Source organism: Poecilia reticulata, linkage group LG3, assembly GCF_000633615.1.
Source record: "Poecilia reticulata strain Guanapo linkage group LG3, Guppy_female_1.0+MT, whole genome shotgun sequence".
NCBI classification, from domain to species: domain Eukaryota; kingdom Metazoa; phylum Chordata; class Actinopteri; order Cyprinodontiformes; family Poeciliidae; genus Poecilia; species Poecilia reticulata.
The window spans coordinates 34,085,535-34,100,899 of record NC_024333.1 but is presented as its reverse complement, the minus strand read 5'-3'; the positions used below and the strand labels follow the sequence as shown (position 1 = coordinate 34,100,899).

General features: G+C 38.7%; 1 protein-coding gene and 1 long non-coding RNA gene across 3 annotated transcripts in view; both read right to left on the bottom strand.

Annotated features, from left to right (window-relative positions):
- Positions 1-2,791, bottom strand: part of LOC103462915 (uncharacterized) — a 7,373-nt gene extending 4,582 nt beyond the window's left edge. Inside the window, exons 1-2 of the long non-coding RNA XR_001776472.1 lie at positions 2,293-2,791; positions 1,263-1,372 (exon numbers count right to left, since the gene is read on the bottom strand). This is a non-coding gene — a long non-coding RNA (uncharacterized LOC103462915). The remainder of the gene's footprint in view (positions 1-1,262; positions 1,373-2,292) is intronic.
- Positions 2,792-7,726: 4,935 nt separating this feature from the next.
- The window catches only part of mpped2a (metallophosphoesterase domain containing 2a), a 74,707-nt gene continuing 67,068 nt past the window's right edge, over positions 7,727-15,365 (bottom strand). Inside the window, exons 5-7 of one of the 2 annotated variants that reach the window (XM_008405975.2) lie at positions 11,644-11,759; positions 9,756-9,869; positions 7,727-9,035 (exon numbers count right to left, since the gene is read on the bottom strand). In XM_008405975.2, coding sequence (XP_008404197.1) covers positions 8,917-9,035; positions 9,756-9,869; positions 11,644-11,759 — 349 coding nt within the window. In that variant the 3' untranslated portion in view covers positions 7,727-8,916. The remainder of the gene's footprint in view (positions 9,036-9,755; positions 9,870-11,643; positions 11,760-15,365) is intronic. The other variant, XM_008405974.2, reaches the window with a different exon arrangement.

Here is a 15,365-nt window from a genome sequence, read left to right as displayed (position 1 = left end):
CAAGGAACGAATGAGTTGCTAGGTAACCAAGGAACGAATGAGTTGCTAGGTAACCAAGGAACGAATGAGTTGCTTTTTCCACATAATGTAACCGGTAGTGTTTATGATAAAAAAATAATAATAATTATGTGATCGGTATCGGTGATCGGCCCCTCATGGGTGATCGGAATCGGTATCGGCAGGAAAAAACCTGATTGGCACATCTCTACTATTAACCAATTAATTAGTTGATGAGTAGGCTATTTCAATAAACGATTAATCACGATTAATCATAATTGATCTGCTTAATTCAATTAATCGTATCTCCTAAATTGGTGCAAATCCTGAATTTCGCCATTTATTCACCTTTTCTAGTGGAAGATGTGACATTTTTTGCATCAGACCACACAGAAGTGCCTCCATGCAACTCCGACTCCATGGTTTATTCATTGTGAGCTTTTAGCATCCAGCTGGGTCTTCTCTGTGGAGTCACTTCATATCGCAGGCTGGGAAACCGTTTTTCCCCCCTCAAATTAGGTTTCCTCCAACCCTGCTGACCCTCTCGCCACTGCAGTCGGGATCCCGGTTGCTCCCCAACCTTAAAGCGCCCCATATGGCAACAAACATCTCCCGCTCAGGGAATTCTTCATTTCTATTAATACGCGCTGCTTAATAAAGGGGCTCAATTGAATTAATCAGCTTGGAGACATTAATCAGACATTAATGAAGTATTAACCTCTGCACTGCGCGGCTGTTCCCTGTTGTCTGCCTGCCGGTTTACATCTCGGCTCCCATCGACCCGCTTCTCCGAAGGTCTGCTGGTTTTCTGTGAGCTAACATTAAATATGAAATGGGCTCTTGCATTTATTTGTCCAACGACAAGCGAAAAAAAACTGTAAATAGCCGAGATTCCTATTCCAAATGCAACGCTCCTTCATGCAGCTGCAGAAATCTCAGTCTCGGCCTTGGAGAGTGAGAAATTCACACCCAAACGTCCACTTTCTACTCCTAAATTATTATATTTTCAGATTATTTTGAACGTTAAATTCCGTCAAAAGAAAAGCCAGAAGTGGATCTTGAGTTGTGTACGATCTCAAACCCAAATTATAAGCTACATAAGTCGATTTGCTTTTTGAAAGTGTTAATTATGGCTGGAATTAAGAGCGGCGTTGAGGGTCGGGGGCTTTTCAAGGAGCAGAAGACGATGTTATGAGAGGTATGAAGGATGTTTCTGTGCTTCAAAGGAGTAACAGGGAGGTAATTAAAACAAGAAAATACTTCACCTCTTTTAGCTCTTCTTCCTTAAATCAAGGCTAGCAGGCAGCGCATCAKTGGCAGCAAGTAATTTGGTCTAATGGATTTAATGAACGCTGGAAAACGGAGGAAAATTCACCTGAAAACAGAAACATTTGGATTCAATAAATGCATTTGCAGTTACCATATAATTGTGCAAATTGATAATTTTGAAAAATTAGCTAAATTTGTTTTTCAAATTTATTAGCTAAATCCACATAATCAACATCAGGATGTTACTATTGATGGAAACCGTGAAGACGACGACGACAGGAAGTAGTTGTAGGATGTTTTTTAATGACTTGTGAAAATACAGTAATTGCAAAACAATGTTTTGTTGACATTAGCGGAATATTGGGAAGGTTTTCCACACCATATATCTGTAATGAAAACACGAAAACTAAAAAAAATTTGTTTTTCCGATGAGTTTTGGCACTAGGGTGGCGTAGTTAGTCTTTTTCTTTGGTAAATTGGTTTATTTCACAAAACTGCAATGGAAACACTTTTATTGCATCACACATCACATGATAAACAACCGGATGTTACTGCTGACGAAAACTACAAAGATGACGACAACAGGAAGTAGATGGAGGATGTTTTTAACGACTTCACATGTGATTTTGTGTTTCAAACTCTGATTTGGACCAAAAAAATCAAACTCTGGTCCGCCTACAAACCAGTCAAAATGAACGCTCAGATTATTTAGTAATTTGCATTAATTAAGCAATCATCTCCTCTGATTCCTTATAGATATTCATCTTCTATTTACTTATTTTTTTCTCCTCTTCTACAAAGTTAAAACTTTCTCCATGAGGACAGAAACTCCACGGTGTGTGAGGCGTATTGATTGTCCGTTTACAGTGTTCTTGATTAGCGAGTAACGCAACAACAGCAGCTAATAACTGTAATCACCGTAATTTTCTAAAACTCCACACAATTAATCAATAAGGTGCTTCGAAAACGACGGAGAGAGAGAAAGACGGAGGAGAGCGAAAATCAGGAAGGAGGTAAATTATATACCATTAGACAAATGTAGCTTTTGTCTCGGCGGCGATGCAAAGCAACAACGGAGGTACTAATCATCCGCAGTCACTCAGCAGATCCACTTGTGATAATCATGTATTGTTATGGAGGTCGGAGGGGGTCAACTCTCCCCCGGTTCAATCAGCTCAGAGAGATTCTTTCAACGCAGAATGGCCTCATCAATCCCGTCTGCAGGGGACATAATTAACTGGGAAAAATAATTAGCCGGGGAACTTTAGATCCAGTTTAATCAAGTTTTACATTTAAAGCTGAGAGAGAGGAGAGCACTGCAAAAACACAAAATCTTACCAAGTGTTTTAGATCTATTTTCTATCGCAAATATATTACTTGTTGAAATATGGCAAATGTAACTTATGAGTAGCTTTTAGCGAGATATAGAAGCTCGTTTTAAGAAAAATAATCCCTTAATATTACGTCCACCGCCAGAAAAATTCTCTTAAAACATTTTTCCCGTTTATAAGTGAAATAATCTGGAAGTACTTTTTCATCATGATTAAAGGATTATTCGCTTAAAACAAGCTCCTATATTGTCCTCAAAAGTTAGGTTTAAGTTAGTTTTTCTTATTTCAAGTGTCCTAAGATATTACTTGCATTTGCAGTAGAAACTAGACCAAAAAAACTTGGTAAGATTTGCAGTGTTTCATGCACAAAAATGCATGAAACACTGCAAAAATGAGAATAGCATACCAAGTATTTTTGTCTAGTTTCTACTGCAAATATCTTAGTTCACTTGAAACAAAACAAAACTAACTTTTTAGTAAGATAGAAGTAATGAATTTCTTAATATTGATAAAAAAAAGTTCCACTTTCAGTTAACTAGTATAAAGTCAGAATAATATAAGAATAATGGTATAATGTTTAATTATTTTTTTATTTTCTTAGCGTTAACACTCCGTGTTCAAAAATAATAAGGAATGGGTTTAAATATTCACATCTAATTTTATTTTCTATAAAAGTACCATAAAGTTGAAAACAAGCCATTATTTTTGGTAGAAATTCAGAGAATAAATCATGAACAACTGAATCTTCCAGGCTAATTGATGCTACTTCAGGGTTCTGTTGACCATAAGGATGCTAATTAGCTTTAGCCGCCGTTGCCGTGGTGAAGAAGCCGGTCCGAGGTGTGAATGAAGGGGCATTAATTACATTTTTATGTGCTAGCATGTTGCTGCTACTTTAAACTGAAGAATGTGATCATTTCTGTCAGAGTTACATTAAATCTGGAGAGTTTAAAGTTTCGGGTCGCTTGTTAGGACTTCTGGTTGCGTTTCCGTCTCTTCTCTCCGGCAGATAATTGTCCCTGCGCGGGCAGCTGCCGGAGATGTTTGTGTTTGTCGGGTTAGCCTTCGGCTCCGGCTGATGGATGCGGGGCAGGACGCGGTGCCAGCGCCGCCTGCTCTGTTTAGAAGGATTTAATTGCTCACCAGCGGTATTATTGTAATCTGGAGCTCATTTGGCACAAGCAGAGGTGCCATAAATTTATTCTTTCTGTCAAGACTCATGCTTTCCATCCGCTCATCCGCAACTTGTGGGCTCATTTATTGTGTTTTCAGACTAAATATTTGATCAAAGTGGTTCATATTGGTTTGGATTTACAGTTTCTGATCAAAAGCTTTCATAGTTTCATCATGGGGAAAACCTTTTTTTTTAAGTTTGAATGAAGAACTTGGATAATTCTTTAAAGGTGACCTATTATGCTTCCTTCACCAAGTTAGGATACGTCTCTGGTCTATATAAAATAATGTTCATTACGTTTTTTGTACAAAACTATTCTTAGATAATGAGCTTTTTCATCACCCAACTGAAAATGGATGCAAACACAATGCTGTCAGAATTAAGATTCCACCAAGAAAACACAAATTTTGAGATTAACTTCAGAAATTTTCTAGGAAAACCTTGGAAATGTTGGGAGTTTCAAACAGTGAAAATGTGCTAAAAAAAAAATCTAAAATTTTGACAGTAATCTCAGAAATTTTCTACAAAAAGAACATTTCTGAGCTCCAAATGCTGAAATTTTGCTAGACAAAACTGCAATTTTGAGACTAATCTAAAAAAATATTCTAGAAAAGAAAAAAATCTGAAATTTAAAAGTGAACATTTTTCAACTTTTGAAAATAAATGGCTGTAAAGAGATGCACAACTATGCAACTGTACATCTTTGATAAGCAGAAGTAGAGCCTCCTGCACAACCATGAAGAACGCAGAAAGTGGTTACTGGCGGTAAGTCAACAACAGAACACTTGTTTGGTCAGCACGTTTGACGTGCTGGAGTTCCGCTTTGGTTGCCAGGTAATGGGCGGAACTCTGCTGGGGTTGCTAGGTAACAGCACAGAGCCTGCAGAGTTGTATGACGGCATATTAGAGCAACTGCAGATAAAAAAAAAAGTACATTTCCACCAAAAAAAACCTTAGAAATGTCCTTGTTGTTGTAGTAGTGTCGTAGTATTTAATGTGAGAAAAGATATATTTTATGGTAAAAAAAATAAAATAAAATCTAGAATAATTGTATTACTATGAATTAGTGTCTGTTGGGAGAATTTAACCATAGTAAATGTCAGACAGTTGGGGTTGAATGAGACCTGACTTCATATTTCACATTCAGTCACGGAAAAGAACAAAATGCCTGCTCCCACCCAGACGTATCTCCATATTCGCCGCGTTCCTCAGGTTTCGTTCCTTTCTACCTGTCGCCAGCCCAGATCCTCAAACGCCAAAAATGAAATCAGCTTGAATTACGACGAGGCTCCAGTTCGCACATCAGCACAACATCAAAGCAGCCCAACCAATTAAGTATTCCCCCGAAACGAGAGCAGCATGGCTTCGCCCCACACCCACCAGATCCCCCTGCACATTACCATAATCCARTCTAATCATATTAACGTCGGCCGCCAATGAACATGGCAGCTTTGACTCTGCCGGGATTGTTGTTCAGACCTAAACACTCAAACCCTGACAGCATAAACCTTTAAATGTAACCCAGTCCTACCAACTTAAATCATGTTGTCTCCTAATCATGTTCAGACGCAAATTAAAACAGTAAATTACACGATTTAAACTGTAACATTGAGATTTAAATGTTCTGAGTTTGCATGGATGTTGGGATTCAATATCTGCAGCGGGAGTAAAGTATAACACTGCAAAAACTCAAAATCCTACCAAGTTTTTTTGGTCTAGTTTCTACTGAAAACATCTCAGTACATTTGAAATTAGACAAAACTAACTTGCAAGTAACAAGTCAATGATTCCTTAATATTGATGAAAAAAATGGTAGTTCCACTGACAAGATTATTTCTCTAACGACATGGGAAAAATATCTTCTTATAAATGAAATAATCAGCGAGCGGATCTTTTTCATCAATATGAAGAAAGTATTTATTTACAAGGTCGTATATCTTCCTGAAAATTTACTTGCAAATTAGTTTTGTCTTATCCCCCAAGTGTACGAATATATTCGTGAAGTCGGCCGGATTTGCACTCATCTGACAAAAATATGGAAGATCTTGCTCGACTCATTTAATTTCTTTTGCTGTCAGAAGTTAAATTTCACCATAAAACTCAGAAATTTTTAGGTTTATATCAGACATTTTCTAGAAAAAAAAAGTAGATTTCTGGCTGCAAACACATGGGCAATCATGCAACTGTACATCTTTGAAAAGCAAAAGTGGAGCCTCCTGCGCAACCAACCAGAATGCAGCAAGTGGTTTCTGATCACTAAACAAAACACGAAACACTTGTCTTTCCAGCAACTGAATAAATGTGCTGGAGCTCCGTTTTGGTTGCTAGGTAACAGACTCGGCTGGGGTTGCCAATTCAACGTTTCATTTTCCAGACACCAAAAAAGATCAACTTATTTGTAGTGTTTTGCTGAGCCGTTGGGATATTCCTAGAAGCTGTTGAGACCCAAATGAAAGTACAAATACGCAAAATGTTAATTTTACATACCAAATATTGCGCGGCCCAAATCAAGACTGAAATTTTGGTTGCGCAACAGCACAAAATCCCAAACAGCATCAAATCCACAACAGAATGGCACCGAAAAATAGAGAAAAAAAATAAACATTTTACAACAGTAAGGGATTTCTGACTCCCATCTTCCATCTATGGGAGTCAGAGGAACTCCTTTGTCAAAAGAAACGGGACACCCGTTGCTGCAAGGCGGCACAAAACGGAGGGCTCGGGCCAAGTGGAAGAGGCCAAAGGGGAAATTGAAACCTTTCAAAACGGATTAACCCGAGATCCTCCCAACACTCGGAGAATGGGAGTTACTTAAAAGGTGAAGGGGAAGCTAATTCTTCCTTTTCTTTACAACAGGTATTCATGTTCTTGTACACTTGAAGTGGAGTGTAATACATGAATACATGGAACATGATTCATTTGTTCAAATTATCACTTTTTTAGGAGAAGCATAAATTCGCTTAGCAAAAGTTTTCAACCTAGTCGAGATGGAAAAACTGCAATGAGGCTGATGGAAAATGGCTTCCTGTCTTGAATAAATTTACACTTATGATTAGAGAAAAGACCAGTTTAATTTAAGGAAATATGGGACACCTTTCATGCAGTTTTTGGCAAGTAACGCAGCCGAAATGAATGAGTGGAATGAAATTACATAAAAATAACGGCTCCTAATGGAGCTGGTCGCAAATTACTTCAAACTACTAAATTTAAAACAGCGGCCATTTTAGTTTCAAGCAAACAAGGGTAAACTGAGCTTTGGGGAAAACGTCTGTGACTCTTATTTTGTTGGTGATGAGCYGATTCAGGTTATTAATATGTATAATTTAAGGACCACCAATAGTTGTTTTCCAACCGCAAATAAACTAAAGATGAATGTTTTGACACCGAGCTGAACTGGCGACACCGCTAGCTGATAACCATGGCGCGACAGGAGATATAATCGATTCAAAGGCTTTCCCAAATTGATATTCAATTGGAAAAATTAATCAATATTTCTACCTACACCGGTGCGGGAACATGGCGGTAGGCCCAGATAGCTTAGTGCTAACGAGTGCTAGCTACCACAGTACTTATCGTTGGTTTAAAGGTCCATACCTCCTTTCCGCTCAGTTCGAGCCTCTGCATTTCAACCATCGTTTAAGTTTATCCACACTGAGCTTCTGTATCGAATAATACTGAAACGAAGCTGATGGGACACGCTCTTCCGGTGACGCCATTTTGTTTCCTTCTTGTCCGAACAGCTGTGCAACAGTGACGTCATTTGCGATTTATTTCAAGTCATGCATCTTAATATTCTTAAGTTATCTATCTAGTCACTACAATTGAATGATTTAAACGTATATCTGTATGTTTGTATTTCTTTATGTACTTATTTTTATTTTATTTTTATTGTGGATATAAAGAAATGGCTGGATGGATAAACAGTTGGATGGATATCTTCACTTACTCACATAAAAACTTTAAGTAAAAATCTTGCAATTTTATTTGCATATAAAGGCAGCTAAATATCACAATAAACTGAAAGAGAGAGAACTAACGTTTCCATGGCGATACAATCAGAGAAACAGCGAGAGGGAGAGAGCACGAAAAAGAGCATTTACAGCTGAGTTCAGACGACTATTGGCAATTTTTTTTTGTGCTAGCAAGATTGCATTTACACACAGTGCAAAATTAGAAAAAAAGCAATAAAACACAAAAACTATCAGATTTTACACTTTGTTATCCATGTTTAGGCAGGCGTGTTTCAGGGAAAACACCTGTTGGATTGTGACCGTTTCTACAAAAACATGGAGAAATGATGCAAGCACTGAAGATACAGAAAACTTTTTTTCTTCTTCAAAACACAACTTTAGTACAGATGTTTTAAAAGATGAATATATAATTTATATATATGATATTATACATTTTCCAAATCAGATGAGGAGTCCTTGATAAAAAGTGAATATTGTGGCTGTTTTCGTAGCTTTTCGTCCCGCCGATTGTCAGGTGTTSTTCAGCGGGGCATGATGGGTAATAAATAAGAACATTAAAGCTAGTTTAAGGCAGCGTCCCTGTCAGCCAATAGGAGGAGAGAAAGAACTGACGAGAAAGCATAAAAGAAACTGAATATTTATCGTATGACACAATGTAAAATAAAAAACAATGGCATCCGTCGTCTGGCCGAACCAAACCGTAAAGAAATTGTACAAATTCACAAAGCGTCATTTATTTTACAGTTCTGACCAATATTTATCAAGAGCAAGATTGTTTAACCACAAAATCTCATAGAAAAAGGAGAATACCGGTGGGACGAACCCAAAACGTTCTGCTGGCTTAAAGATGACAAAAACAACTTCAATGTTTCGTCGTTCTCCAGTAAAACCGTGTTTCTTTTTTTTTTTTTTCAAAGGATCAGTTCGCCTTCTTCAACGATCAAATACAATGGAGTGATGCCAGGCAAAAAGCCTGGACTGTTGGCACAGAATAAGAAAAAAAAACAAACAGAAAACACCGATATTCTCCTTTAACGCCGCGTTTTCCYGTCGCTTTTTTTCTCCAAAAGCAAAAAAAAAAAAAAAAAACTTGCAAAGAAACAGTTGAATCTTTTTTTTTTTTTCGTAGAAAAGTCGTTTCTCCTGACAGCGGCGGTGGCGTTCGATGGCGGCCTCAGGAGCTGGAGGGGTTGGGCAGGTCGAACACGATGGGGGGGTTGGTGGGCTGGAAGCTGACGGTGCACGTCGACGCGTTGATGAATGTCGTGAAGCCGTCCGTCATGATGCCGTACCCTGGAAGGACCAACGCCGTCAGARYACATCGCTAAACTACGGGAGGGGAGGAGGGACACTGAGGGAAAACAGCCTGGATTCTGGATTTAATCTCTAAAATTTGACTTTTTCTTAAGATTTTTAATCTAAATTTTGACAATTTTCTTAGAATTTTGACTATTTGTAATCAGAATTCAAACTTTTCCCTCAGAATCTCCACATTTTTTTCCTCAGAATTGACTTAGAATTTTAACTTTTTTCTCAGAATTTTAACTTTGATCAGAATTCTGACGTTTTAAAATCAGAATTCAAACTTTTTCCTCAGAATTTTGTCTTTGTTTCTTAATGTTTAGATTTTTCCTCTGAATTCTGACTGTATTCGCTCAATCGCAATTGTTTAAATKGTTTTTGCTCCAACAGGCAACTCTAGTCTTAAAACTCAAATCTATCAAATAAATGTGGGACCGGCGTTCAGTGGGGATGAAACGCAGGTTTGAACATCTTACAACAAGGAAGTAAATGCTTACAACATAACAGTAATAGAGCCCAAAATGTTTGGTCATTTATTTGGATCCTGACATAAATTGACACTAAATTATAACTGAGAAAAAAGTCAGAATATCAATAACCAGTTTAAATATGTCTCTACTAACTTGCACAGGGTATGTCAGCTTTTTGTGACTTCAGTGCTTCTACAGCTGACCCAGACCTTTATTTTCTGCTGCTTCTCGCTCCGTTTACCTTCATGAATGCCTCCAAAGGCGTGAAGTTTGGGCCGGACTCTCTTCTGGACCGTGTTGAGCAGCTCCACACAGCCGACCCGCTGCAGCTCCTTAGGAACCCAGTCTCTGAAACCTGAAAAATGCATTCATTTCACCCGACTTTTATCTCTTACATATAAAACATGTCAGTACTCTGAACAATACCTTTGAAAGACAACAGTCTGAAACTGTACTGTGTTATAAACTACATCACAAAGCTACAGTTTAATTGTTCAATTAMAGCTAATTTTTCTATTTTTAAAGTTTTAACCAAGTTATAAACTGAAACCAGATTTTTTTCATTGCAGAGAAAATTCTGTGTGAATTTAGAAAACCTGTAATTATCCAGGAATCCACTTACAAGGAATTAAGTATTAACATTTTATCAAAGTTTTTCATATTTGAGTCATTTTTAAAACGAAGTTTTAGCTTGAATTTATCGCAGACGTCACGAACGAATAACAGCATAAAGAAAACAACGGATGATAAAAAGACCAAATGAATGGACAGATGGATAATAAAAGCAGTGATGGATGGATGGATGGATAAACAGTTGAATTAACGGTTGGATGAACAACTGGATGGATTGATAAACGCTAACCCTTGAACAGTAAAATATTCACACTAGCCCAATAGTAAGTGGTGAGATTTCGTGTTTTTACAGTGTATAACTGAACCAACGGTTTATAAATGTTATTTTTTCAGTGATTTTTYCGCCAGACCGGCTTTTCTCTGCGATCCCTGTGAAATCCTGCCAACATGGCGCCTTTGGAGCTACACGTTTAAACCAGTCCAGATGATTCTGGACCTCTCCTCGCCGGCTCCAGAACCCGTTTGCTGCCCTCTCCAGCAGAAATCGAGTTTCCATGCAATCAAACGGCCGCAGCAGCAGAAAGCCTCCGTGGGCGAAAGGGAAGGAAATCACTCAATAAAGCCAGATGGAGAGTCGAAACGAGGAAAAAAACAACAGAGACCCAAACAGCCAGGAGGAAACGCTAATCAATCTGCTGCGAAAACCACAAGAAAAGTCTGAGATTACTTCGTTTCCATGCAGGGAAACACAAACACTGAATCCGCGAGCCGCYGTCTGCAGAGCTGATGCTCCGTCTGAGGCAGAAAAACTACAGTTTCTGCTCCATGACAGATTTTATGTTTTTATTAGATTCTTTTCTAAAAATAGAAAATGATTGGAAACATTTTCAAAAAGTGGATTTTATTTCATTCATCCCTTCCAAGATTTGAGCTACGAGAATTTGTGTTTAGTTACAGGATATAGTCATTACACTGCAAAAAAACAAAAATCTTACCAAGTGTTTTTGGTCTGTTTTCTAGTGTAAATATCTCAGTAGATTTGAAAAAGAACAAAACTAACTTACAAGTAACTTTTCAGCAAAAACAGTTYGTTTTAAGTTAATAATTCCTTAATATTGATAAATACGTTCTAGCAGATTATTTAACTTTTTCATGTTTTAAGTGAAATAATCTGCTGGTTATTTCAGCAGATTGGTCACCAACACTGGTATTGATGACCAGTGTTGGTCATCAATATTAAGGAATTATTAACTTTTTTCTGAATAGTTACTTATAAGTAAATCAAAATAAACAAAAAACATTTATGAATCAATAAGGTTGATCGATWAATTGCCCAGCTTGTTATTCCTCCAGACGTTCAATCAATCAATCAATCAAATTTTATTTATGCAGCACCTTTCAGTAACAAGGCATTATTTTACATCATAAAAATACAAAGTCATAGAAACACAGTCAACAACTGAAACATAACATTTTGCCATCGTTGCACATCAGGTTATTGATTAATGTTTGATTAATGGCGATGWGGGGAGCTGTGATTGGCTGACTGGACTCACCGAGCGGCGGTCCGTGGGTCATCAGGATGTCGACGCCTTCGGGGACGAGGTTCCATTTATCCAGCAGAGACTGACCCCGAGGCAGGTTGAACCCCCAGCCRTTGAACCACGGAGTCCTGCAGAAACAGACGGAGGAGGGGCGAGCGCGCCGCATTAGCATCACAAAGACAAACGTCAACAATCAACTCCAGAAGCAATAAACATGACAGATTCTCCCACTTTTTCCCATCGGTTTATGGTGTAGTGACTGACATGTATGTATACAGGAAGTTTCAAACAGACATTCTGTACRATCATTAAATTCTCATCATCAATCAGTAATTCATGGTGGGGCCCCTCAGAGGCACCGTTTTTCTGCATTTTCCAGGTCAAGATAACCTAAAAAATGCAGAAACCAGGAAGAAAATTTGTGTTTTCTTACAGTAAACATTGGCTGCATCTGAGTAAAGCTGCATAATAAGCAGAAAAGTATTGCAAAGTGGAGACGCTATGATGTTTGGATAATTTCTGTTTTTCAGGTCAAAATAACTAGAAAAATGCAGAAATCAGGAAGAAAAAAGCCAAAACACTCGGCCAGTTTGGCAATAAGTTCATGTTTATGGTGTCTGAAAAAGAAGTCGTTTCAAAAACCTTTGGAACGTAACGTCACAAATCAGCAGGCGCTGCCYGTTACCTAGCAACACCAGGGGAACCCAGGCCGTTACCTAGCAACCTAAGATGAGTTCCAGCACGTTTGGGCAGCTGGTTTTACCACTGTATGCGCTGTACAATGGCTGCTGGAAAAGACAAGTGTTTTGTTGTTCACGTACTTCTCAGACATCACTCCCTGCATTCTTGTTGGTTGTGCAGGAGGTTCCACTTCTGCTTTTCGAACATGTACGGTTATAAAACTGCGCATCTGTTTGCATTTTCATGTGCAAGTGTAAACGTTGATTTGAGATGTCATAAAATCTTATTACCTAAAAATGATTGTGTGCAAAAAATTATTTGTATCGCCCACAGATCTATCAAAACCTGTTCAGTGAAGCATGACAGATCACCTTTAAGAAAAAAACAACAACAAATTAACCCAGAGAACAAGCTAACGAGCTCCTGGTTACATTCCAGCACTCACAGCGAGGATGAACTMATCTTAGGAGCTAAAAGCATCTGCTGAGGCCTGGTAGGAGAGAGAAGGTGAATTTCTATCATCAGCATCAGCTGCTGCTTGCTCTGGAGGGTGAGTGACAGCAGCTGGGCCGCCTCCAGCAGCCTGGATGGGAGGCTGCGTCGCCACGGTGACAGGCAGCGTCTTCCCAGCAGACACAAAGAAAACCTCGACCCGCCGCAGCGGGACGGAGAGACTCACTGGTTTACAAGAGAAAGAAATACAGCGAATCATGCACGGGGCGCGTTTAGGGCTGCAAAGATTCGCCAAATGCAGAATTAGAGCCACTGTAAATAAAAAGAGTACATTTCCATCAAAAAACTTCAAAAATGCTCAAATTTGAAACTCCAAATTCTTTCTTCAAAGTTTTTGTCGCACAATTTTGACTTTCAGAGCTCAGAAATTTACCAGAAAAACTCAGAAATTTGGAGATGTAGACATTTCTGTGYTCTAAAAGATGAAAATTTGCGAGAAAAACAGAAATTTTTTAGATTAATTTCAACCTAAAATTGTGAACTTTTGAAAGGGAGAAAATGTCCAAGTTGACAGTTTTAGAAAGATTAATCTCAACATTTCTACATTTTAAGCAAATTTTCAACTCTCCAAAATCAGAAATTTCCACGTTTTTTTCTGATTATATATATAATATTATATTAATAGTCAGGCTAATCGATAGATTATTTGATTAGTAATTGTTGCAACAGGCCCAGTTAGACAGAAGCAGATCCAATAAAACCAAAGCAGAGGAGAAATGGAGCGAAGCCTGGTGGATAAATTGATCTTTCATTTATCTCAATAGTAGTAAGAATCCTGAGAAGGGAGGAAAGGAAGACAGATCATCATCCCGATACCTCAGCAGGTAATCAGACCTGCTACTTCAAACGAAGCATAAAAACCTTCGCTTGAATGTGAGATGTGCAGCAAAAGATGGCGGGTGGCGCCTGACCGGGGGGAAATCAGGGTGAAGGATGGACGCCGCGGCTCTAATCGATACCAACTGTTCCAGGGGAGCGGGATGTGTAAAACATGAGATCACAATCTCTTCTGGTTCAGAACCACACAAAGCAACAAAAACAACCCGGTTCGTTTGGCGAGCTTCGTCACGGAGCGTGGATTCGCTCGCCTCGTTCTGCTGGTCGGGCTGAGGAATGAGGGCAGAAATGAAATGTGAGGAGAAGGCAGGAGGGGGGGCAGGTCACGGAGCGAACTGATTAATTAAAACTAATCACACAAATCGGAGCTAATGGAAGCCTAATGGATTACCGAGAGGCATCGCCACTTTTCAGATGAAAACGCACCGCCGCCGTGGAGGAACTCGGACCCGGTCAGGCAGGAAGAACCAGCAAGTTCTGAATCTGGCTCTGGTTTTTAAAAAATAAAACGTCCTCAACCCACTTCCATTCCTAAAAAAAAAGAATAAATCCCTATTTGTTGAAGCAGAAATTAAATAAACACGTACAGACTTCTGCTACAGAGACGCTACCATATGGGAATTCAAGTTACATTTTTCTGAGTAAATAATTGGAAAAATGTAGTTTTACTACACTGTAATTTTTATTTTTACTTGAGTAGAATTTTGTATTAAGTTTCTACAGAAGAAGATTGAAAAGGAGAAAAATAAATCAATTGATTAAAATCACAAAGATCATCTTTTTTTAAATTTTCAAAGCCTCCCGTCTTTTTCCGTAATTTTCAGTCCTCTTGGATGAGAACAATTTCTGGATCCTTTACCCCTGTGAGCGCCGGGACGGACTTCAACACACACCTCCTTCAAATCAAACAAAATGGTGTTTGTGTTGCCATCGTTCTTAAGATAATAATAAACGTTTCTGGAGGTCAAAGGTCAAAAAGCCACATTTATGGAATCAAACAAATTTGGTGTAAATTAACCACATCATGTTTGTTTTGCTATCATTTTCATTTGTGCTGCTTTTGTTTTGAAGTTATTAATAAGAGGTTGGGGACAAAGGTCCCATAATTTTACCTGAATCAAACAGAACTGGGTTTAAACATTTGTTTGAATGTTTAAACCCAAAACTTCACTGACAGGATGCAGAAGCATCTGCAGCGCAAGACAAAGAAAGACTTCTTGTTTGTGAGCAAACTTTGTTTTTCTCTTACTTCCTACCTGCTGAGCCTTTTCGCAGTACCTGATCCAGTATATCTGAATTATTGTCTGTAAATATTAGTTACATTGTGTTTTATGTGATTTAATTTGCTTGAGTAACTTTTTGGGCAGTTTTCATTTTAATGTGAGTAAAAACGTGTTGAAGTGGAGCTACTCCCGACCAACAACACAATGGTCCCGTTGTCGGCTGCCTGCAGATGAAATATACCTTCCATGCGAGAGCATTTGTTAACCTGCGCCCAGATTAATGGCATCCTGGACACAGAAACGGGAGATTGTTTCCTGTGTGGCTGGGATGCAGCTTTTATTACACTGTACTGGGGACCAGTAGAGGGGGATGGGACCAGTAGAGAGAGAGGGATGGAACCAGTAAAGAGGGATGGGACCCGTAGAGAAGGATGGAACCAGTAGAGAGAGAGAGGGGTGGGACCAGTAAAGAGGGATGGG